This window comes from Zonotrichia leucophrys, chromosome 2 (assembly GCF_028769735.1).
Source record: "Zonotrichia leucophrys gambelii isolate GWCS_2022_RI chromosome 2, RI_Zleu_2.0, whole genome shotgun sequence".
Lineage (NCBI taxonomy): Eukaryota > Metazoa > Chordata > Aves > Passeriformes > Passerellidae > Zonotrichia > Zonotrichia leucophrys.
The window spans coordinates 61827622-61852741 of NC_088171.1; the positions used below are offsets into that span (position 1 = coordinate 61827622).

The following is a 25120-nucleotide window of genomic DNA, read 5'->3' on the forward strand; positions in this document are numbered from 1 at the left end:
TTCCATAAGGCCAAAACTTTTGCTTTCCAACTAACTATGAAGTGTCTAAGAAAAGAGAAGTTTTATGCTTTCTTTGGCCATCACACCAGCTTGTTCTTACTGTCTGAAAGATGAATAGCATGTCTAGATAACTGAACTCTGACAATTAAAAAATCAGACTAGTTAGTGAACTGTCATTTTTTTAAAGCAAGGAGACCTTGTCAATTCTACCTGTCAAGTGATTTTGGACAGATTGATAAACATTGCAGGAAAACAGAATAAAACCTGTTCTCTCCATGAAGCAGACTTTCATTTAATTTCTTTGCTTACAAGCACATGAAAAGAGAGCACAGCACAAGACTGTCCACAGGACCAGACTTTATTACCAACACTATTCCAGGTCTTTTGCTCAAGCTACTGCTGTGAATGGGAATGACTTGAAATTTGGTTTCATGGATTTCCTGGCAGATAAGACAGCATTTATGAGTTGCCTTAGCATTCCTACATTTGAAGCAATATGAAGTATGATTGGCAGCAGCCCAATTTCATTATTCTTAGATGAGTCAGTAAGTGTGGAAAGAGAAATTAAATGGGCAGCCAATCAACACACACACACAAAAAAATCAGATATTCTGAGGCCAAGACAGTTTTTATATGCTTATGACTCAACTTTTGCAGCAGTGTCTCCAGTAAGAACAGGAAATATACTGTTGAACCCTCTTACGACAATGACTTTGATGTGAAAGGCCGGAATAGCTCATTCTGCTTGCTGGGATTCAGAAAGCTGGAGCTGCAATCCTGGATCTCTGCAGAGTGCACTCACAGGAGCTTCCAAGCTCATTACAGGCCATCAGAAATACCAGGGTCCTGCAGGACACATGGTGAGTAAATCGCTTTCAAAGACTTTGGAAAGGAACACAATGACAAAGGGCTAGCCCTGGAAGCTCTGCTGCTGTTTTACATACAATGTGTATATTATAATATATAAGGCTCATCCACCTCTGCAGTGGAAGGTGACTGCTGCTACACAGTTGCGGAGGTTCTCTGTCCTTCTATCATGGCAGGAGAACTTCTTATATTGGAATTTTCTGAACTCAGAACTGTCACAGACATATTTTAGGAAAAATCCTTTCGTTAGGATCTTTTCTCCTGAGAAGCTGAAAAGTTTAAGTTCAAATCAATACAAAAAAGCTTCATCTTCTCCATGTTTTGCTGCTTTAGAATGTGATTTAGAGAATTGTTTACCCAGCATATAAAATTGTTTTTACTTGACCAATGACAGCCACCTGTGTCAAGGCTGTGAGCAGTCGCAAGATTTTATTATAATTCCATTCCTTTCCTTGCTAGCCTTCTGATGAAATCCTTCCTCTATTCTTTTAGTGTGGTTCTAATATATCATTTTCTTTTAATATAATATGTATAATAAAATAATAAATCTGCCTTCTGAAACACGGAGTCAAGATTCTCATCTCTTCCCTCATCCTGGGACCCCTGAGAACACCATCACATAGAACCTACAATATACCACACCCTTTCATGAGTATTTGTGTGGAGGCTCAAGACAGCCACTTCTTTACAAAGTTTAGGAACTGCCTCTTGTGTGCTGATTATCATTTGTTTTTCTTCTTGCACTGCAGATGTTGCAGAGGACATGGTGAAAGCCATGTATAATGCTGTCCTGCAGCAGTAATTCTTACAGCAGATATATGCTGGGGCAAGGCTATCAAATCAGCCGTGTGTCTGACTTTAATGACACTATAAACTGGTAGAAACAGAGAATTTATCAGTGGATTTATATTAGTTAACATCAACAATTTTTAGTATGCAATACTAGCAAATCTGTAGAGAGAGACAGTAAATATATATTAAATTGGTTGCCAGCTAGGCCTAATTTTCTCGATACCCCTGGTAGTACTTCACAAACCAACTGAAAACTGCCAGTTTAAGTTCAAATCAATACAAAGATTAATCCATTCTACAAGTAAGATGCTGGCTGATGCAAGCTCACAGGGCATGCAAAAAAAAGCAAACAAGTCTGATCTTAAAACCAGAAGCATAAGTGAATGATTCTTTTTTTAGTATTATTTCAGTCAGATAAAATAAAAAAGGTTTGGGAACATGAATATATGTTTCCAGAAAAAAATGCCAAATCAAACCAAATCAAAACAAGGTGTCCCTTCAGAGCAGCACAGGGAGGAGATATGGAAGTGCAGGAGGTTCAGATTTGTTCTAAATATTTTCCTTCTCACAGATCCAAAGCTGCTATCTGCTGTTAGGCTCTGTTTTATCCTTCTGCTGGAGAATGTTATTCAGACTGCCCTTTTCACCTACTAAATCCGAGCAGGACAGAAGCAAAATAATGCTGCTGCAGCAGCATGTCCAAGCTGCTATCTGTCTTTTCTAAATTTCCTTAATATTACCATAATACTTGGAGATTAAGCTGTCCCTTGAGTGTGAACATCTTTCTCTCTGCCACTAGTTATCTGTACAGCTGACTTGGTGACATGCTCTCTTGTTTCCTCCTGCAGTCTCATACTAACACTCTGCAGGCCATGTCACACACAGCCCTTTGTAATCTCTTGTGTAGACTTGTAGTTGGTGATTTCTAGATATTGGCTTTTATAGCTCATAAAGCCACTAGTGGATATCAAATTTAATATGTTCAGCTGACATCAAGGATGTGTTTTATCTCTCACTCTGAATTACAGCATTTCTGGGATTTGCAAGTATAAAACTAATACAGCACAGCAGAAGAGGCCTTTTAATCCTGCTTATTAGCAAATGGGAGTTTCTGACATAACCCAAAGGCTCTGGCAGACAGACACCACACAGCTGAAGAACAGACACTGCAACACAATGGATTCGAAGCACTGATACCTCTGGCAAATGAGCTCCTCTGGAGAAGCAGCATTCTTGTTTTCAGGGAAGAAGCCACCTTACTCAGACTAACACTGACCCTTCTGAATACATGTCATCTTCCACAAAACAAAATGAGGTGCTGAGAGCTTGGTTGAGGCAGCTGGGACAAAGGGTAAGAGAGAATGCAGGCTCACAGTGGAATGGAGGTGCTTGAAACCTGAACAAAAAGCTGAAGCTTTCAACCACTAAAGAATAAGCATTATTTACTGCATGCCACTGGACTGAGCAAGTCTCTTGGCTGGCCACAGTTCACCCATCTCCCCTAGCAAGCAGCAAGAAATGCAGCGCACTGACAAGGAGGGTGAGAGGGGACAGAGTTGGGGTGCCCTCCTCCAGGAAAGTGTGTGTGCCCAGCTCACAGCCAGGGGCCAGGAAAGCTGGGTGGTGTTTCTCCAGCTGTGGCACCAGTGTGGTAGAACAGTCTGCTCCAACACAGCACAGGAACACAAGTGATGAGCAGCTGGGAAGGGTGTCTGTGCAGCAAAGCCTTCCTAGCACCATTAGCTTTTTATTTTTCAGATTATACTGTAGCGATATCCTAACCATGAGAAGTCAAATTTCCCATCATGTCACGATTGCACCACATTAATTTCTCTCAGACCCGCAACTCAATACTATGTGCCAAGCAATCATGGCCCTTTTGTGGTGTGTTTTATCATCTCCCAGCTTCTCCTGTAATCTGTAACCCACTGGCAACTAACATTTGTACACCACTCCCCACGAACACTACCCAGGAAGAGAGTAGACATAATATTTTATGCTCATTAACCACAACTATCCTGTTTTCACACTCAAAGACAGAGGGGGCATTTAAAGCATGCAAGTTGTAGGCACAAATCTGCATCACACTCTGGTCACCAACATGGAAAGTCACCCCATTACCTACAACCAGCATTAAGCAAACCACACAGGGCAGATTGTCCTCTAAAAAATCATGTTAAGACCACTTTTTAAGAAGAATGGCTATAATTGCTAAATATTTTCCAACAAAATATTGCTGAAAGGATACTCGAATATTATTCTTTCTCCATTCACGCGATATGACTGGACAGCATTAATGATCCAAATCCATAACCACAACTTCCCAAATGGGCACTCTGGGATATCAGTAGTTGCAGTGACATGATTTTTTTTTTTATGGTATTGGGCTTCTTTAAAATGAAAATAGACTATTCATAATTCATCTCCCTTCTATCAATTGAAGAACTTTCATTTAAGGGAAAAAAGCATTCACTTGAATGTTAAGAGCATGCATAAATCAAATATGGAACTAAAAGACATCTAATGGTATTTACACAAACATTTTCCAGCAATGACTCTGACTTTAATTATCTAGTGGATGAACCCTGCCTGTGAACAAGTCCAATGGTGTTTTGTAGCCAATTCCTAACTCTGTGGTCCATGTCTCCTAGACCAAATTTGCTTTGCAGCTTTTGCACAAATATTTTTCATTTTGCACCCTAGATTTACAGCCTCTCAATTTTTTCCTCTGCCTTTTAATTTCTAAGTGCTCTCTATTTCTATCTATACAATCAACCACAGTGCACACAAAATATAATGTGGGACATAAAACTGTGAAAATAAAAGCTGGGAAAGTTGCAAGTAATTTTTCTAGCAAAAAAATTACATGTTTGAGAAGACATAAATAAAGATTTTAATAAGCCTCACACAAACAGGCACATGCCTACTCATTCCTCCAAACTGTCAGAGCTCTTGCATAAGACTTCTTTTATATTCGTCTTAGTCCCTGAAGTTACACACGTCTTAAAGTTAAAAAAGATAGACTTGTTAATAACACACAAATGCTCATAGACATAACATCTTTACAGATATCCTCTGTGAGCAGATCAAGCCACTCTCCATATGTATTTAAGTGAAGTGGAAGGCTGGAGTTTTTAAGTTGTCAGATCTGTGCCTGGGTAAGAGGGGCTCTATTTTCACTCTTGGAGCAGGGAGAGATTAGCAGCTTGAAATCACTTTGACAGTTTCAGTTACTCTCCTGCATACTGCAGGGAATTTTAATTCTAACCTGTGAAATTGTAATTGCTTCTCAAGAAGAGCAGGAGGATTCTGGGTAATGGCCACAGCCAAGCTCAGTGTCAGAGTTGCCAGTTGCTGCCACTTCTGATATTATTTGCTGTTATTCAAAAATCACTCCAGCTTTCCATACGGGAAGTTGAACCTGGAAGTGAAACTAGATTAACAGTAGCTGTGAGACGTTCAGAGATGTGCAAGGAATGATGTAACAGAGGTCAGTCTCCTCAAAAAGCACTTTTTCTTTTTTCTCTTGCTTTATAGAACAAGCTTTACATAAAACACTTATTCTATGTCATACTCTTTTCTAAACAAGTATGCTATTACTAGAAAGCTACAATGAAAAGACTAAATGACAAAGTCCTTCAGCATACAATGCTTGAGTAGAAAATAAAATGTGTGTACTTAATGCTGTTCACAACAGATTTAAGATGTCTTTGCTACTCAGAGTTCTGTGGTTTGCAAGATTCCTCATTTCAAACAGCCAAAGAGAACTCAGAGCTACCACAAACACTTAAGAAAAATAGTTGAGGCTTTCCTGGTATCAAATGGAAATGACATTCTTTTTTTTGCTCAGACAAAGGGTCATTGAACGTAGATTGCTTATTAGCAGACACATTCTCTAGTGATGAGTGTGTTCAGCATGTGTGAAAGTGGGATCAATTGACTATGAGGTAACTTTTCCTGCAATGACCTTGTTAAGCTGGAGTGCAGCAGATTTCTCACCCACCCTGATGGCTTGCAAAGAGGGAATATTGGAAGCAGGTCTCAAACATAATGTTGATGTAAAAATTAAAAATGCTGCCTGGCAGGGTACTTAGGGCATTCAGGGAGCCACAAATCACAGATCAGATGTTCAGGTCAACTCATTCCATGAGGAGCATGTACTTGTACACTCACTCCTGAGGTTTCCCAAGCTGCACCAGTATCCCCAGGCAGTCCATGCTTTGTCCAGGTGAGCTGTTTGACCAGAACTGTTTTGCTCAGCTCAGGGGCTTTGGAAGCTTTATTTTTACATAACCAGAATGCAGTGACAAGCACAATGCTGCTCTACATCACAAAGCGTCAAAAGCCTCTCTCAAAATCTAAAGGAAGGCAACAAAATACATGATAAACAACACTTCCTACTTATCAGATTAAAGCTCAGTTTAAGAACATACTGCAGGCAATGTCATTTACAAAGTCTTCTTTGGCCTCTTTCAGTATATTGCACTATTTCTAAGAAAATAAGCTGGTCCCATTAAAGCCAACGATGCACAGAATCTAAATCACAAGCTTGGTAAATCTCTGTAATAGCTGATGCAATGAGTCTGTAATTGCCACGATTAGATAAGCTAGAGTGGCTGACAGAGATAATGCTAGAGGCACACAACATATCTGCATAGATTATTCCCATCACATGTGAAAATTTGGCTCGGATATAATGATTTTGCCAATCCACAGTTTTCCTGAGAATCTTGCAATCTGTGGTACTTTCCTGAAAATTTCAACTCCCAGAGTCCTGCTGGTGGGGTTTTTTTTGAGAATTTCTCAGATTTGTTAAAAACATTAATTACTGATTGTTATATTTTCCTTTTTGTACAGAAAAGCCTGACAAAAAAAGCATGCCAACAAACAGAAGAAAATTAAGGGCATGTTTTTTGTGTTTTTTTTTTTTTCTTTTAAAACGTGTGGATTTTGAGTCTTGGCTTATGACCTTCAGTGGTTGCTATCAAAAATTTAGTATTTGATTGATCACACACCTGATTTCCTGAAGACAGTAACATCTGCTGTTATAATTTACAGGCTGTGCTGAAAGCATCATGGTGGAGCCTCCTGGTTAATTGTCTGTAACTATTATGAATCCCCAGTTTATAAAGTACAAAGCACTCTTACTAGGGGATTATTCTTCTGCACTGTAGAGACAATGTACTGGTTTTGGCTGGGACAGAGTTAATTTTTTTCACTGCAAGGCATAGGGCTATGTTTTGGATTTTCTGCTGCTGTGGAGGGCTCACACAGAGTCAAGGCCTCTTCTGCATTTCTGGGAATGGCTGAGCACCTGCCTGTCAAAGTAATGAATGATTTATTTCCTTGGCTTGCCTTGCTTGCATGTGCAGCTTTTGCTTCACCCATCTAAGTGTCTTTACCTCAACCCTTAAGTTTTATCACTTTTACCCTTCTGATTCTTGCCCCCACCCCACTGCAGGGGGGTGAGTGTCTCAGCTGCCTGCGGGGGTTAAACCACAACAGCCATGTAAGACAGCTCAGCTCCATCTGGATGTGACACAAACATCAAAAAAACTCTAAACAGTGCCCGTGTTATGATTTTAAACAGTCTCTGCAAGTGGAAGTTTGGATGAAGATTCAGAAAGGTGACAAAGCATGAACAAACCAACAATATGATGAGGTCAGGTGCAGGAAGAACTGGGCACACAGTCCAGTCCCTGACTCACCAGTACACTCACAGGATGTGTGGAGATTCTGTCATGACAAAATGGCTTGAAAAAAGTAATTAGAAATTTTCATTGTGTAAAATGCAACCTCCCCACTAACAGAGTAATAATTGTTTTACTGAGACAGCACAAAGCTAAGAGATTCCCAGGTAGATTGTATAAAATCTACAGACTGTATTAAATCCATCTTTTCACAGAACTCAATCACCAGAACAGTATCTTCCCACTCAATTATAAAAACCCAACACCTTTAGGACTATTTCTATGTAAAAAATAATTCTTCTTGTATTAAAAAAGCCTAATAACTCATTGTGAAGTTGAGAGATGCAAGACAGCAGGCAAAAATTCTTTCAAACATGACAGCAAAATAAATAGCAACAAATAACAAACTTTAATGGCCTTGCAGTGTTCATTCTAATGTAAAAAGACAGATACCAAACGATCACACTGCATCAAGCAAAATCTTTAGGAAAGCTTTAAATAATCTACCCATAGAAGATGACCAATATCACTCAATGAAAAGATTCCTTAAAAAATTAATGCAATTTTATCTGATACAGCAAATATGAAAAGAGTATGTAATGCAAACATTGCATCATTTTACGAAAAAAAAGAAAAGAGAAGATGTAACAACCTGTTCAACCAACCAAGGATCTCAGGATTTGGCAAGATAGGCCTTCCCACAGCTTATTAATGTTCTCTCCTTTAAATGGCAGGAAAGGCATAGAGTGAGTACAAATTATTGCCCAATTTATATTAGCTTTTTTTTTTTTTTCTAAAATAAAAAAAAAAATATTTGCTGGTAAAAGTGTTTCCTTTGAAGATTTTGAACAGCAGTTTCATTGTTTTGATAAAAGCCCCATTCAGTTCACAGTTCTGTTTTCATTCCTCCGTAGTAAAACATAACAAGAACTGCCAGTAGAGCCAGGCTGACAGACAGGATCTTCAGTCCACCTCCCTCTTGTTGCCATGGCAGCTGCAAAGCCATCCAGGAGCTGAGCTGTGTTTTCACTGGGATCTCAGCATTAGGCTGTGCTTTCCACTTTGTGCCATTCTGCGCTGAACGTCGGAACTCCTGTGAAGAAATGCACACATTAGGATTGAAACTGTGCTCTGTCCTTCTGACTGTACATACCAAATACACTCTCCTTTTTGTACTGAGGTTCAAATTAATGTCCTTTTCAAGACCAACAATTCAACCTGCACTGCATTGTCACCAGGTCATCAGTTTTTTGTACAGGAATCTTATAAATGCCATACAAAATCAGTATTTCTAATGAAATTAACTGCCAAGTCAATGCAGCTGTTAGCAACAGAAACAAATCTCCAGACCTCACTGCCACCAGAGACAGCTGTTTGATGGTTATTTTTTAATTTGTTTTGCTGCAATCTCACTACTTTCTCATTTTTAGCTTCTCCAAAAGAAATGTCCAACCAGTGATAAAGGGGACCACAACACTCAATCCTTTGCACAGCAGGGATCTTCTAAAGTCAATCATTGACTCCTGGTGTGCTAGCTCAGTGGTGCTTGAAAATCCTCCCAAAGGGCTTTTCCTTTCCCCTGACCCTCAGGAGGCAGCTGTGCTAAAACACTCACCTTCTCATTCAGCATATTGAATCCCAGCTCCCTGCTGTGCCTGCCATTACCATTCCCAACCTGACTGCAAGCACCAAGGTCCCCAAGAATACGATGTCTTTTAACTGCAGCACAAGTTACAGATATTGCATCACTATTGCGGCAGAAAATCCAAGTGTAAAGAGTAAAAGGCTCCTCTCTGTTCTCCTTATTCAGTTCAGTATTGTAGATACTCAAAAGGAAAAAACATCATCCAGTGAAACTCTGATGACATTTGCAAGAGATGTAAGTGGTAAAGGTGTAATTAAACAAAGGTGTAACAATGCTGCATTATAGGATGCAACATTTCTGTTGATCATTTCTGTTTTCCTCCCTCTATTTGAAGAATCTCTTGGGAATTCAATTGAGTTCAGTTGGATTTTTAATTGGTTTGAAATTTTCCAGTTAAAAAAAAAGCGTTTTGATTAAACAATTTTATTTTTTTTTTCTCTTTCACATTTTGTATAAAACAAATGAGGGACCCAGAAAGTCCCTATCTAGATAATCTTGTATTTCCAAGAAGCTGAAACAGGGCCACATGAAAATACAAACCAGATGCCCACTCTTTTACCAAACATATTTCTGGGCAAACTCAAAGAAATATCAAAGCTCCAAGAAAGGTGCCTGCCCATGAAAGTGTGACAGCACAAAAAAAATTTCAAACCTTCTGTAACTGCCTCCTGTTTTCCATTTCAGCAATCAGCTCCATTATAGTAATTGTAGAAGGAAAATAATGATTACTACTGGTTAGGTAAGTAAGCATCAAAGGGGCAAATGACAGCCTGGAGTAAGTGCTGTTCTAACAACTGAGTCATTGCTGACTTGGGTCCCAATTCACACAGGCAAAGGGTTACTGACCAAGTGAAATATGAAATGAGGGAGACTTCTCACACACAAGCACCTAGAAGAACGTCAACTGGGTAAACAGAGGAAAGAACACAGGTAAGCACACTGGGGTGGAATTCTCCACAGAGTGAGGCACCACTTCAGAACTTGAATCTATATTGGGCAGAGCACGTTTACTTAATCAAAAATTATTGTTAAGTTATTAATTACAATAAATTTCTAAGGTGTTTGAAATTTTAGCACTTGGCACAGCTATTTTGTCCTCCCAAATCAAAGCTGATTAAACTGGAAAATGTACAGTATTAAGGATTTTTTACAAATGAGTCAAAATTCTTTAGCAATTTATTCTTTGTAGACATTTATAAAGCATTTCTTTTCTTTGAAGGTCTCACAAACCTCTAATGCAAGGTGCTTAATTTATGGAAATGACCTGTTTTTACATGTATTGTTGGTACATTAACACTAAGGCTAAAGTGATTTAAAGGAATGGATAAGTCTGTAAAAATATCAGTAGAACTAAAGTCTTATTTCTTCTGATATTTGTTTTTCACTGAATCATGACTTAAAATTTGGCTGATTACAATCAGCCTATTGACTCCTAATTAAATATTTCTACACTGCATGATAAAATCATAGTTATTCATTCATACAAGACTAGATGCTATCCCTTGGCAAACAGATAAAAAGGGCCAGCACCCCATAAATAATGCTGGACCTTCTCCTCAATGCTTCAGCTCCTATCTGTATGTCTCAGGAAGACTAGGGACAGCCAGAAAAATGCCCCAAACACAAATTGTAAAATGTTTTGAGAGACTTCTTTTAAATTTTCTCCTTCACTAACAGTTAAGCACATCAGTGTTTCATGCATTCAATCATGTTTCTGTAACATAGTTTACAGTAGTGGTTTCACTGGCATTTCATTTATGTTATACAGTTTTTCTGTTTTCCAACATAAAACCAAAGAGTCTCATCTTGCTGCTATAATTTTGATCATGCCTATACTGCTTTTTTTTTTGTTACCATACTGTTTTCTTACAGCTCTACTGCAACATGCACTGCATATGCATTAGGCAGTGCTGCATACTGCTGGTAGGACAGAATGGCACAAGAGATTTTGGCAAGGTTTACAAAGTTCCAGTGGTGGTGAACACTGCTGGTGAGTTGTCCAAGTAGCATTTCATCTAAGTCAGCCTGTAGAGCTTTGAAATCTGTTTTTTCCTTACTTCATCATATTTCCAATAAATGAGATGATCATGCTGATACAGTAAACCCATTTTTTGGGTGTTTTTTTTTTGGTTTGGGTGCTTTGGATTTTTTTTGGTAGAAAGACAAAAATACCTCAAATTGCAAACTGAAGTGACCCTTTTCTTAAAGACATCACAGCTTACCACTTAAACATGCTGTGTTTCTGTTGGATAATGTACACCTCTTCAGGTGATCCTGCCAAATATTCCCTTCCAAGGAAAGAAAAGAGTGTATTCATCTGATTCATGCTTTCTAAGCACTCTTCTCTAGTTTGGCCCAAAATTCTGCCTGATACATGAGTAATACCACAGGCTTCCATGAAATTTTCCTTCATTATCATCACAGAATGCACATCTGTGGGAAAAAAAAAAGATATACATCTGGCTCCCTAAGACTGAAAGGCTCCTGTAGAAAATAACAGTCTTTTTGTCCTCATCCTTAGATTCATAGAGAGCTTTTAAACCCAGGATAATCGCTCAGAGACACCTGCAGGTGGATGCCTCTTGCTCAGAGTCTGTTGGGCACAAATTCCCCAGGGGGAAGAGGAGCCCTGCTAAAGGGATTGTGTCCCTGTACCCTCTCCCTCCTGAGTAAGGGCTGAGTGGCCCTTGACACAGCCTGGCCTGTCAAGAATATAAGCAGTTCTTCCTGGCACACAAGTATCCCATAAACAGCTGTGTTAGTGAAAAACACTGTACGTATGACTGTATGCACTTTTGGTGTAAAAAACCTCGGTGGAGGTAAAAAACTAATTTTTTGAACTTGCATTTACACTGTCCACTCACTATGCTCTCACTTAATAGAAGGATTAATTCTGAACAGTCCTTTTTTGTATCTCTGTCTCTAGACACGATATTCACAGTGCATTATCTTTCCAAGGAAATCTTTAGGTAATTTCTGCAATATTCTGACCTGATATAGCTGTGATATTTACCACACACAATCACTAGTCAAAGTGCAACAGTTCCTTAAGCTGAGCTCAGACATCACACTTCTGTAGCTGCAAGAGTTAGAAAGATTACCATAATGATTCATTTCAGTGGAATTTAGAACAAAATTCAAAGTCTCTTTCAACCAAAAAGTGCTGGGAGGAAGCCCGAAGGTAAAGAAGTTTCAAAAATACATGTTTGTACTAGTTTCAGTCCTGATAGGCCACAAACTCTTTGGTAGACTTGTTAAGCATTGCTCTCACTAAATAGGACCACAATGAAGGAAAATATACTCCAAGATTCAAAATTATATATACTATTAATCAAAATGAGGGAAGGAAGGGAAATTACCAAACTGAAATGCACAGACAGAGACTTTGAGTAAAGCATCTTGTATTTCCACGGAGGCAGCCTTTCATCTTGTTTTGGCAGTCACAAAGTAAACACAAGACTTTGCTAATAAGGTATAATATAAATTATTAAAACTTCTAGTGTATGATCAAATGCATTTCAGATTATTTTTTGAATAATTCTGCCTTGACGACTGCCAGGAGTAATATATTTTGTGTACTCTTGCACAGACCCATTGATTGCTGTCTTTCTGAAACTCCAGTCCCAGAGCAAACCACTGTGCATGAAAGAAATATATAATCACATCAAAATCTGAGATTTGGCATCTGTCGATCACAGCCTAGCTTTTTGTAAGATCTCACTTCATGTTAGTCAACAAAGACATAAGAGAAACTCTTTAGCTCTGAGCTGAGGTTTTAATAGATTCAAAACATTTCTTACATGCAAATTTCTTTTATGGCTCAGGGGCACTGTTAGAGCTTGAAGTGTTAGCTAACTGCTGTGAAAAACTTCTTGACTGAGCATATCTCAAGATAAATTAGACTTCTGAATTTTTTAGCCCAACCAAGTACATCACACACTTGTACTACTGGCTTTAAAATCACGGACGTTTACATAATCATGCACAACAAGTCTGTGTGACAAATTTAAAGAAAACATGTTAAAATATGCATTACATCTCCTGCTGCACTATTTGAAACTCTGGGCTATTACTCTTTACAGGCATTTTTCAGATTTAAAAAAACAAACAGTTACTGAAGGTCACATAGATTACACATCCAAAAAATATGTAAATTGAGTTTCATTGAAGAGTTCTGGAAATGTCTCTACATTTAGTTCTGTAGGTATTAAGAGAACTCCTTTGATTTATTACTTTAAAAATTCTATCAGCCTTCTGCAAATGTGGAATGCTGATCTTAAATTACAAAATAAATGGCACAAAAAATATTTTTTTCCTAATGAATCTAACATGGTAATTCCTCTAAGAAGCATCCCTGTCACCATGTATTCCAATGAATGCCCAGTATGATGCTGTTAAAAGAAAATGCTGTCTACAAGCATGCTTGTGTCAGATGTTATCAGCTGGACACCATTCCTAGGAATTCACTGATTCCCAATACATGTAGAGTTTACTTACCCATTTTAAAAAATGAGAAACCTTGAGGGAAAAAAATAAAGCACCCAGGTCCTTTTGCAAAGGAATTTCCTGTTATTTCTTCTTTTTGGGCTTTGGAGACATCCAGTGATGGACACTACAACCTCTCTGTGCCTTTGCTCCCCTGCTGGAGCCCATTAATTGGAAAATGCTTCCCTTTATATGCATCTGAACCTCTCATTCCAACCTAGGCCCAGTGTCTCACCCCACCATGTCCCAGTTGGAGGCACTTGGCTTGTTCTTGTCAGGAACCCCTTCCTGTGCAGGCACTGGGGGGCTCTGCTGGGGTCCCCTGAAGCCACCCCTGCTCCAGCCCTGACCAAGGCTCAGCCTCAGCCTCTCCTCACAGCCCAGCTGCTCCAGCCCCTGCCCAACTCCATGATGCACATCTGAACTCCTTACAGCTCCCAGCTCCTCATTTCCAGCAGGATCCCTGCGAATGACCCAGTCCAGGCAGGGCAGCAATACTCCCAGAGGCTGCACCAAGTTAAAATACAACTATACAGGTAATTATGGGAGGCTGTAGAGACTGATTGACCTCAAGCTCATCTGCATTAAATCTGACAGTTCCTTCCAGCTGTCATCCTTTATGGATACAATCTTGAACCAGGGCCTTCCCTGACCTGCACAGCAAGTCAGTAAAGTCTGTGTTGTTTCCAGTAACACCTGCATGATCCGTCTGGTTCCTTTGATCAGCATGGAAAAAACCATTTTGCTCACTAATCAACTTTTACCTTGATTACTACTACAATAATTCCTTCTGTCCATTGTCTTTTCCTTCTACTTCTCCTCATTTCTCTCTTGCATCATCTGATCACGAACCCTCTCAAATAAACAAAGGCAGAGATGCCACAAGGAACATAAATTTCTCATGTCATATAGAAACACATCTGGAACATCCTCCTCCTACACTTAATTCAAATTTTAATTTTCCTATTTAAGAGTATAAAATGAATTAATTTTCTCTCAGTAAATTCCCACCATTACTGTATGGCTGCATTGTTGTTTTTCTTGGCAGACATCTCTCTGCTCTCTTCCATGTTCTTACCTAAGGCTAGGCCCTTGCCTACCTACTTCTTTTTCCTCCCCCAGTCTTTCACATTATTCCCTCAATCAGCTCTCAAAATTCAAAAAGCACTTAGATGCTAGACAGAAGGCTGAGCAACTGGGGCTTATTAAATAACTTCCTTTGTGATGTACACTTTGAGCAGGAATAAAACAACCAAAAAGCTCAACTAACAAAAGAAACAAAAACAAGAGAAACAAACAATTGAGAAAACACAAGCCAAAAAACACCTCCAAAATGTTTAAAACACAATCTTGTGCTGTTTTTCATTATACCCACTTGTTTTACCCTGTTTCTTCATATTTACCAATAAATGCTTCCAGCCAGGACTTGAATCTCTTTTTACATATTTGTATTTTGTGCTGCTATTAAACTTAGTGACTCAGTATCGTTTCAACCACACAAACAATGCACTGTCAAAATAACCTGTCATTCAAGGTCAGACACAAAATCTTTAAAAAAGTGTGATGCCTGGGTTCTGAGCTTAATTTTTTTGCAATGAGGTGTGTGGGGTGTCAATCACTATGACAGAATCAAAGGACATGACAGCCAACATTCCAGCCAGCACCTGCAACCACAAGAGAACTGAGAGGTCTTCTAAACAGAAAATGTTTGCATTTCAAAAATCATCCAAGCAATGACTTGAAATGAAGAATGAACATAGCAGCACAATGCGGACAAATTCAGGATGGGGTTCTGTCACTATTTATCTCCCTGTGCCCAGGACAGTTTTATGAAGGAGATGGCAGGTACTTGCTCTGGGCACTTATCTGGTAATTAGCTGGCTAACAGAAAAATCTGTTTCCTAGAGATCACTAGCACAGGCTTCATGGCTTTGAAAATACATTACAGTGAATTACAGGATGTACATTAACTTGTAGTAACACTAGATACCATTTTTTACCACAGCCTGTATTATTAGATACCATTCCATAGAATTCCAGCTTGCTCCTTCTTCAAAAGATCACTAAGATTTTTTTATTGGGGGGGAGGGCGTGATGTTTTTTAAAATAAGAATTTTAAAGTTGTGCTTATAATACAACAATTTTCCCAGTTTATTTTGTTGGATGATGAAAGAGAGACAACATGTGAATGTTCAAAGTCTGCTCTACAAGTGAGAATATTAAATGAAATATGATATGGTTTTTTTTACAGCACAAGCTTTCAGAGACCGTCACCTCTTTGCTTCCCTTTTAAATCTTGAAACAACAGTGACAATTATGTGGAGGTCAATGGTAGCTACAGGCAAAGACACAAAAGGTTTCCATCAGAAAGAGTATCCCAGAAAATGAATAGCTAGATCTGAAAATGTATATTTATGTCACAAGAACCACCAATATAACTGAATGATATTCACATGTCAACAGTGAAATGAGTAATACTGGTTTTACTCAAGGGACATTGTCTCTCAAAATCAGGAGATTTCAAAGATCTTTCACATACAGCAGAGTAGAATAAACTGATATATGTACATATTCTTGGCTAAAGCCTCCCCCTTAATCCTAGAATATGTCATAATCCTGAATTTATGGTGTTTTCATTTCTTCCTACAGAACCAAGCATTAAAATGGAATGTTCCACAGAGACTTATATAATACAACAACCTCAGAGACAAAGGATACAGCCCTTCTTACACTTCAATGTCATGGGTAATAAACATTGCTTAAAAAGAGCATTTTAAATACTTTGCAATGATACTAGGTTCCAGAGTTTCAAATTTCATTCCAGTAGGTATCTGTGGGATCTATATTCCTCCCTCATTTTACAGGGAGAGAAAAAAAATAAAGAAGATTGAAGTGCCTCCAGTGCCACAATGCAAATCAGCAATTGGGTCTCTACAATTCAGATTCCAGCTGCCAGCAGAAGCCAACGTAAAAATCTGTAAAATCTTTTAAGTCTGTCAAGTTGAAGTTTTAAAATAATTTTCTTAAAGCTAGGCAATGTCTTAATATGCAGGCTCCTGACAATTTCTCTTACATTTATTTTCACAGACTTTTCTGCCTAGGATTAAACACCTCCAGTTCCTGGGAGTGCAGATGCTCACCAAGCACAGCTGGAACCAGACCTTGGCAGAAAAAAGCATTTCATGTAAGCCTAAAATTTAACAGTTAATACAGTGTGACTGATCTTGATCAACTTTGTGGGTTCAGTGATAATACAAAGGTTTTCTTTTCACATTGTCTGTGGCCCCTTTCCTTTAAGTATCCTTAGCTGTTTTAGGAGGTCTCCCACAGTGCCAGTTAGCATACTTTTGAGCACCTGAGGGAGTGTCTGGAAATCTGTGTCTCCTTTTTAATTTCACACTCAGTCAAGTTCAGCTGCAGTTAATGGAGGGCTCTCTCATGGAAACATCAAACAATGGTTACTTTCTGTGATTAGCAAGCCTAACTGCTCTAACACAATCTCTCTATCCCCAGTCGCCACAAATGATTCGTCAGCCCTTCCCCACAAGAAAGATTACATGAGAAAAACCTTTCTTGGCTTGCAGTGTATTTTATGCTAGATAATCATGATAGCACCTTGGCACTCTGTCTAAGACATCAAAGGGCCTTAAGTATCCAATCTGCAGGCTGGAACAAATATCTACCCTGGGGAGAGACTTCGTATCATTCAGAGGGTGGTCTGACCAAACTTCTGCAGTTGAACAGGACTGGAGTGCCTGAGCAGGGACTTGCACCCTGTCATGCTCAAATACTGACCATTTGTACCCACTGGACCTCAGTCTTATTCCACATGGGTGTTACACAGTGTGCTCTATCAGGTTGTATCTGATAATTCTGAGGATTAGCTCATGAGGAGAAATTTAGTTCTTCTGGAATTACCCATTAAATAAAAAATACTAATTTCTTCTTATAACTGTTTCTTAAGCACTCAGAAATGTAGTTATGGAGGTCACAGGAAAGGTTAGAAAGAAATAAGTAACTCCCTTGAAAGAGAGGTTTAAAAGGCATGTAACAACACCAATATTACATGACAAACAATGCAGAGGAAAAATATCTAACAGTAGCTTAATTAACTGGACACTAGGAAAATTTTTTTTACCCAAAAGGTTGTCAAGCATTGCAACAGGTTGCCCAGGGAAGTGGCCGAGTCGCTGTCCCAGAGGTATTTAGAAGCTGTGTGGATGCGGCACATGGGGCCATGGTTTAGTGGCGAGCTTGGCAGTGCTGGGTTAATGATTGCACTTGATGATCTGTAAGGTCTTTTCCAACCTAAAAGATTCTGATACTAAAGGAATAGCCTCAGTTCTGTGCACAAAAAAACTGCACATGGACATGTGTGAAAATACTTCATGAACATAAGACTGAAACACAGTACAGCTGGCATTTACACAGAAATGAGGATTGTTAAACTTTCCTTTGTTTAGAAAAGGCTACTAGTCTGTGAGAATACAGCCCATAATATTTTAATACAGTTTTCTCTTGTGTTTTGCCGTTGCTTTTGTCTCTAAGTGAATACAACTATTGACAGCAATTGACTCCTGGTGGTGTCCTCCACATCATTTCAATATCTCTGCCTGTCCTAATAACTTTTGAACCTACTCACTTCAACAGTGGTAGATCACCAAGGGCTGGTAAAAAAACCCTCACCCAAATTAAATCACTGCTTCTGCTGAGGGAAAGGCCAGACCACAGCCTCAATAATCTATTTTATGCCACCATGCTGCTGACCAGCCTGTACTCCTGAAACTCCAAAATCACATGCAGTACTTACACAAACCAGGAGAAGAAGTTACAAAAAAGTGAGATAAACACAAATAAAACAGAGGATGACATGAAAGTTGCAAACATATACCAGGTGTCTACAGGGGTGAGAAATACAAGCCCACAGGATGACAGCTGTGGGGCTTAATGTAGTCTTTAACAAATTGATGGGTTTGGATTTTAAGATCTTTCATGTCTCCATACTAAAGCACAACAGCACCACAACAGTTTTCTTTTATCACACAAGATACTCCCCCAAGTATAATTCATTCCTTTCCAGCTCTTAAGAGCTGCACATCTGGCTTTCCCCTGTGGTTCTGTGACAAAATCTGATTATGCTACAGAATCTTAAGCACTCCTCACTGAAAAAAATAATGAACTAACATTTCTTTGGACAAGAGACACATGAGCTGAGAAAGGAAAAGAATTCCTGTCATTCTAAGCACTACTTCCATCATTTCATCAAATTAAAGTCTTGTATTTTGAAAAGAACTATCTGTGTCAGAAATGGATATTCACAGCTGTCCTTTTTGTATGATAATTATGTTATCTGCACTTATCAGAGATTTTGTATGTGAGAATTGCAAAATAGTTTCCATACGGATAAGATAAATCACAGTCACACTGACTGAAATCACTTAACAATCACATGTGAAGTCATGTCAAAACAAGGATGAGAGTTAAAGAAAAAATCCTTTAGTCCTGATAACAGGACCCTTTCCTCAGGACCAGAAATCCATCTGGTTGATATTATGCATAGGTAGCTTTTGTAGCAATGTGATTTTTTTTGACAAAAAGAGCTTGAGTGTACTGCCTACACATTTTTGTTCCATCAAAAGTACTTTCACAAACATTTCCAAGCCACTCCAATCCAAAATGGAGCATTTGTGCAAATTCTGCCACAGTACAGATATATGTATAGGTATGAAAAAGAATCTATCAATTTGAAAGCCAAGACATTTAGTGAATAATTTTCTCAGACAAAACTGTGTCAAGGACCCCCTGATTATACTCAGACTAAAGAAAAATAACAGTAATTTCCATGGGGCTTTTTCTTTTTGTTTTGCATTTGACATCTGGCTCTCTAAGCCAGTCAGGTTTCATTCCTTACGCTATTTATCAATCACACATCCATCTCAGGTTGTAGCACTTGGGTGGTCAAACCTTTCTGAGAGGTCACCTGGGTCTACCAAGAGCCTGGACTGCCATGCCTTGCCAATCTCCTGGCGAGACAGAAATGCATCATGTAATTAATAGCTACGAGCTCTCCTGCTCCACATGCCACACATACATGACACTGACCTGGCAGCCCCTGGAAAAGAGGGTATTGGATAACACCAAATGAGCCAGCTCAACTCTTTAGGTTGTCCCACACCAGGGGCTGGCCATTTCAGGAATAAAGACAACGTGCTCACACATGTGTGGGCTTCTTTACACTTTACAGGCCAAGTCCCACAAAACAGTGTTTCTACTAGTAAGATCAGGTAAAAAGGCAAAAAAACCCTCAACAAACCATGTCATAAAGAAGATACTGGTAGAACAGTAAAATCAACACTCACTTGCTGAATAAAGTTGAGATAGAAAGTTGTATTTTCTTATGGGCTGATGAGCTATCTACGTCAAAAATGGTCTGTCTTCGGTCCTTAATTATTCTGTGTGATTACCATCACCAAGAACAACTAAAAATCTACATTTCTTCCAGAAAAATATTTATAAACATTTTTACATGTATCTTTCTAATTTATAAATGACTTGTTAGTGCTTTTCCACAATAAAGAATGAGAAAAATCCATATTATTTCTTTCATACCATGGTGGCATTAATGAATGTGTAGAATAGCTCTGGGTTTGATTTTAAACTAATGTATCCTAATTAAAAATTACTTCATGCCAGTGCTTGTTACCTTAGTGATTAAAAGCTGAAGCACCACTGCAGTACATATATTTTCCTCATCATAATTCCAGTTTTTTATAATATCTAGAATGGAAGAAATATGTCCTAGATCATGATTTTATTATTACCCAAGTCTGAGTTATGGTCCTGACTTGAGGAAAAGAAATGAAAGTAAATATGCTGGAATTTTAGCATCCCATGGGCTTGAGTTTCAAGCACAGAAAAGCTGTGCTTGAAGCCCTCTGACTTTTTTGGAACCTCAAAACATGAACTGTTTCTGATGCCAACCTGTGAATGTGCTTTGAGTCAACTCCCTGTGAAAAAGATGAACAAGCTTTGGAATATGTTGGGATGAAAAAGAAAGGTTTAACACCTAAAGGACCCTACAAACAGATGTAGCACCAATTTTACCTTAGTGGGAACATATATGGGATATCTACACTAACCCTACCACACCACCACCATAAACTTTCATGCACTAGATCTTTCAATCCAGAATCCCCTCATCCCACTGCTGGATCAGACCATTACAACAGACCCATTTGTAACTTCTAGCTAGAATAGCTGGCATTATAATAAATCAGTAGAAAATATTTTTGCATTTTTAACAAGAGTTCTAAGGTCTGAAATAATAAATTGTAGATGAGGGAACTCTACAAGTAATTTAAATACACAATGGGAAGCAGTCAGAGAAAGGTTATCAAAGATTGGTGTACTGTGCACTAACCACAAGTAAAGCTGTCTTTAACAAAGTACTTGAATAATCAGTAATTTTTGTGTTTCTTTTATTTAATGGTCTTTGATAAAGCCCACAGGAACAGCTTGCTTTGGAACTTGCTAAAAATAAGAACTGATCCTAAAGCTCAGTTTAGGAGTCAGATCCTGTGAAAACTCAAAGGCCCTGAGCCAAGTTCCTTAAGGGGAAAATGCAATTTTTTACAGTGATTATTACCCTTGTAGTTTGAGAAGACCCCTTCAAAAATATCTTAGTGGGAGAGATTGTAGTAGGAGGGCAAGGGTTTATTTCTCTTGCTGTTTGGTCCAGTAAAACTGCAACAACACACTTTAATAGCTTATGGCATGATAAAAGATCTGGAGGGAATGTTAAACTTGATATGGAATACAGCCTGCACAAACACAAAGTTACTGTGTGTGACCTTGGAATAAGCAGCAGCCTCTAAGCTTGCTTAGACGCTATAACATTCTGTGGACTGTCTCTGAGCACACAGTCATTCTAATGTGTTCAACAGTCACAGTAAGTTCTTCGGATATTCTAGGCCAGTTAGGAGCATATCCTTGGTGGACTAAATTTAAGGCTGTGAAGTTCACATTCAATTCACTGAAGGATGGTATTTGAATATTTTAAGATACCTTTTCTCCAATGTAGCCATCAAATAGAACTTATTACTCAACTGCAATTTCATTTCAAAGACATAGCCCCTGAAAAAGTGCCTTTGAATTTTTATATGCAGACATCTTCCCCAAATATAATTTAATAGTGTCAAAACCATACAAAATGTGTTTCTTTCTCTTACTGAAAAGCCTTTTCCTCTTTTTCTTATGCTTTCTCCTTATCTTATTACCATCAACACCACAAAATTAAAAACAAACATGTCCAATCTCTAATAAATCTCTTATAAGTATATTAAAAGCACAAACATAAATCACTATGTCCAAGTATTATAAAAGTTTGACTGGAAAATTATGATTATAAATGTATCTGGATATCCTACTATAACTCACAATTAATCCTAATATTGCAGAGCAGTTCGAAGGTTTTTCAATAGATTTGGCAGAATAAAATAAAAAAGTTACTTTCAAAAGATATGTATACCTTAGCAATTCTCATTATCATAAAGGGAATAAGCAAGAACACAAAGGATGATTATTAGACTATTAGAAACCCATTCATCTACTCAGAATCTAATAAAGATTTTGAACATGTAATAATAAAAGGATACAGAACATGGCAGTTTACCTTTAACATGATTTGGTAATTTTTTTTTAAATGAGCTACACTTTTAAAACAGTTTTTAGTTAAAAAAATAGCTTAATGTCATGACTGTAATTTTTATTGCCCTTCAAAACAATCTCAAAGGTAATGAATCATCTCACTTCAATGGTTTTGGCAATAAATACATTTCTAAGAGGCAGATGTTCAACATTCCAGAACTTTGTATGTGTAACTTCAAACCTACTGACCTCTCATTTGGTGATGGGGAAAGCTGTATCATGAGCTACATGTGCCTTTTTTTGTGCTGTTCCCTTCAAGTATTGATGTAGAAAGACTAATTTAATTACAGCTTCAATAAAGGAGGAACAGAGAAATACCATCCACTCAAGACATAAATATCTGATACCTCTGACTGTGTATTCTCATAGGGAAAGGAGAGATAGGGAAGGAATGGAGAGAGAAATACTGCCTAAGTGTGCTTTTTTTGGTGATCTAAGGAGTACTAATAAAAAGAAAAGGGATGACTAAGTACTGCAAACAGAGATAAAATGTATACATGGGCTGAATATCCTCCACCTATCTTTGCTGGAGAGGTATAAAATTCAGACCTATAATGATTTCTGTGGACTGGATGTAGATGACTTCCAAAACAACATAAAAACTGAGAAAAGTTGTGGCTGCTATACTTTTCTTCTGAAAGCCAATTAAAACTTACTGAACATTGGTATATTAAATAATAAAGGATTACCAAAACGAAATGCTATTTAATTTTTCCTGAAGAGTCTGTTTGTTAGAGATCTGATGAAAAAGAAAAAATATTTTAAAAGGATATCCTAAGTATTACAGGGAGTGTCAAGTAGTTAAAATTACCATGGCTACACATTTCCCTATGCCAACAGAGAGCAGAACCTACTCACTGATCTTGTAGTGCAGCATCAGCAGGTTGAGGACTAGAAATAATACACAAAAATGGCAGAACAATTTTAGCACTTAGAGTTCTACTTCTGGAGGCAGTGGGGGTAGAACATTTCTGTTTAACCTTTGCTTATTCTCCAGAAAATGACTTTGAGTTGAATCCTCCCAGCCATTACTATTTCCATTTATTGCATGAAGTGCACAGGATTAACATAATTATGTATTTTAAGTGATTAAACAGTGACATTCAGCAAAATAACACTGTCTGTTGAGGAAATGAAAAGTACACAAATTAATGTTCAATTTTTTTCACCTGAAACGGACTGTGGTGAGCATTTGTTTGAAAAGGGGCTATGTAATACGTGTTGTTTCAGCTGAGCTTTGATCACTGTAGTTGAAATTCAGCCCTGCCAGAGGGAGGGGCAGAAACTCAACATGCCCATTAAATTAAAGACACCAGGACAAAACTACTAGGTGAAGGTCTTAGGCTGGCTCTTGGACTTTCTGCCTTAAATCACCTCTCTGTATTTTAGCCCTTTAAGCATGGCAGAGAAATGTGTTGGATCAACACACTTGCACTCCCTTCTGTTCCAGTTTGGGAGTCATCAAATGGCTAAATTAGAACATTCATTGAATTACAGCAGATAAGGCTGGAAACAAAGAAGTCACCTAGCCCATACCCATGACCCAAGGTGGCTGACTTCCATCTCCAGTGTTTGTCACAGCCATTGGCTAAGTATGTTCCTAGAGATGAGCATTGATTAAAATTCCCCAACACCACATGCGATTCGAGCCAGTGCTTATGTAAACCCAGCAAGAAAAATTTACTCTGCCCATACAAAAGACCTGACTGTAAGTTTCAAATTTTAAGCCAAGAAATGGGCCTCCAAGCAGAAGAAAAATTCAAGTCAACTCAATTCCCCAAATGAACAAAGCCAACACAGCATGCAGATAACGTGTAGATCATGAAAATCAGCATCTAAGAAAGAGCACATGACAATTTTCAGGAAAAAATGAGACTTTCAAAGGTCCTTTTATAAAACATCCAGAGGTGGCATTGAGCTCTGCTCTTCAAAAGGAAATATAGCTCTTATTAGACGAACTTGACAGTAACCTTCATGAAAGAACTGAAGAAAATGTAAGAAAAAAAGATTAATTAAGAAGGATTTTACACCAACTTTTATGACCTCTATTTACAACCAGCAGGGAATACAAGGAACACATTAAACAAAACAGATTAATACATGCAAAAGCACTAAGTACTTGTGCACTTAGCCCTACAATCAGTTCTTTCAGAGAATCATAGAATCATAGAATGGTTTATGTTGGGAGGGACCTTAAAGATCATCTGTTTCCAATTCCCCTGCCATGGGCAGGGACATCTTCCACTAAACCAGGTTGCTCAAAGCTCCATCCGACCTGACCTTGAACACTTTTAGAGTTGGGACATCCACAGCTTCTCTGGGCAACCTGTTCCAGTGCCTCATTCCCTCACAGTACAGATTTTTTTCTGAATATGTAATCTAAACCTACACCCTTTCAGTTTGAATGCATTCCCCCTTGTCCTCTCACTATCTGCTCATGTAAAAAGTCCCTCTCCATCTTTGTTGCAGATTTCCTTCAGACACTGAAAGGCCACAATTAGGTTAACCCAAGGTTTCCTCCTTTCCAGGCTAAACAAACCCAATTCTCCCAGTCCTTCCTCATAGGAGAGGTGCTCCATCCCTCTGATAATCTTGGTGGCTTCCTCTGCACCTTCTCCAACAGGTCCATGTCCTTCCTGTGCTGGGGACCCCAGAGCTGGATGCAGCACTGTCGGTGGGGTCTCACCAGAAGAGAGGGACAGAATCCCCTCCCTCTCCCTGCTGGCCGCTCTGCTTTTGATGCAGCCAGGATGAGGTTGGCCTTCTGGGCTGCAAGTGCACATTGCCAGGTCATGTCCAGCCTCTCACCCACCAGCAATCCCAAGTCCTTCTTGGCAGGGCTGCTCTCCATCTGTTCATTCCTCAGCCTGTGTTCATACCAGGGATTGCCCTCCAGCTCCTTGCACTTGGTCTTGTTAAATATCATGAGATTGGC

General features: G+C 38.7%; 1 protein-coding gene across 7 annotated transcripts in view; it reads right to left on the reverse strand.

Annotated features, from left to right (window-relative positions):
• Nucleotides 1-5923: 5923 nt before the first annotated feature.
• CDKAL1 (CDK5 regulatory subunit associated protein 1 like 1) overlaps nt 5924-25120 on the reverse strand; it is a 380595-nt gene continuing 361398 nt past the window's right edge. For all 7 annotated transcript variants that reach the window (XM_064705180.1, XM_064705176.1, XM_064705178.1 and 4 more), the window contains one exon: nt 5924-8442. In XM_064705180.1, coding sequence (XP_064561250.1) covers nt 8236-8442 — 207 coding nt within the window. In that variant the 3' untranslated portion in view covers nt 5924-8235. The remainder of the gene's footprint in view (nt 8443-25120) is intronic.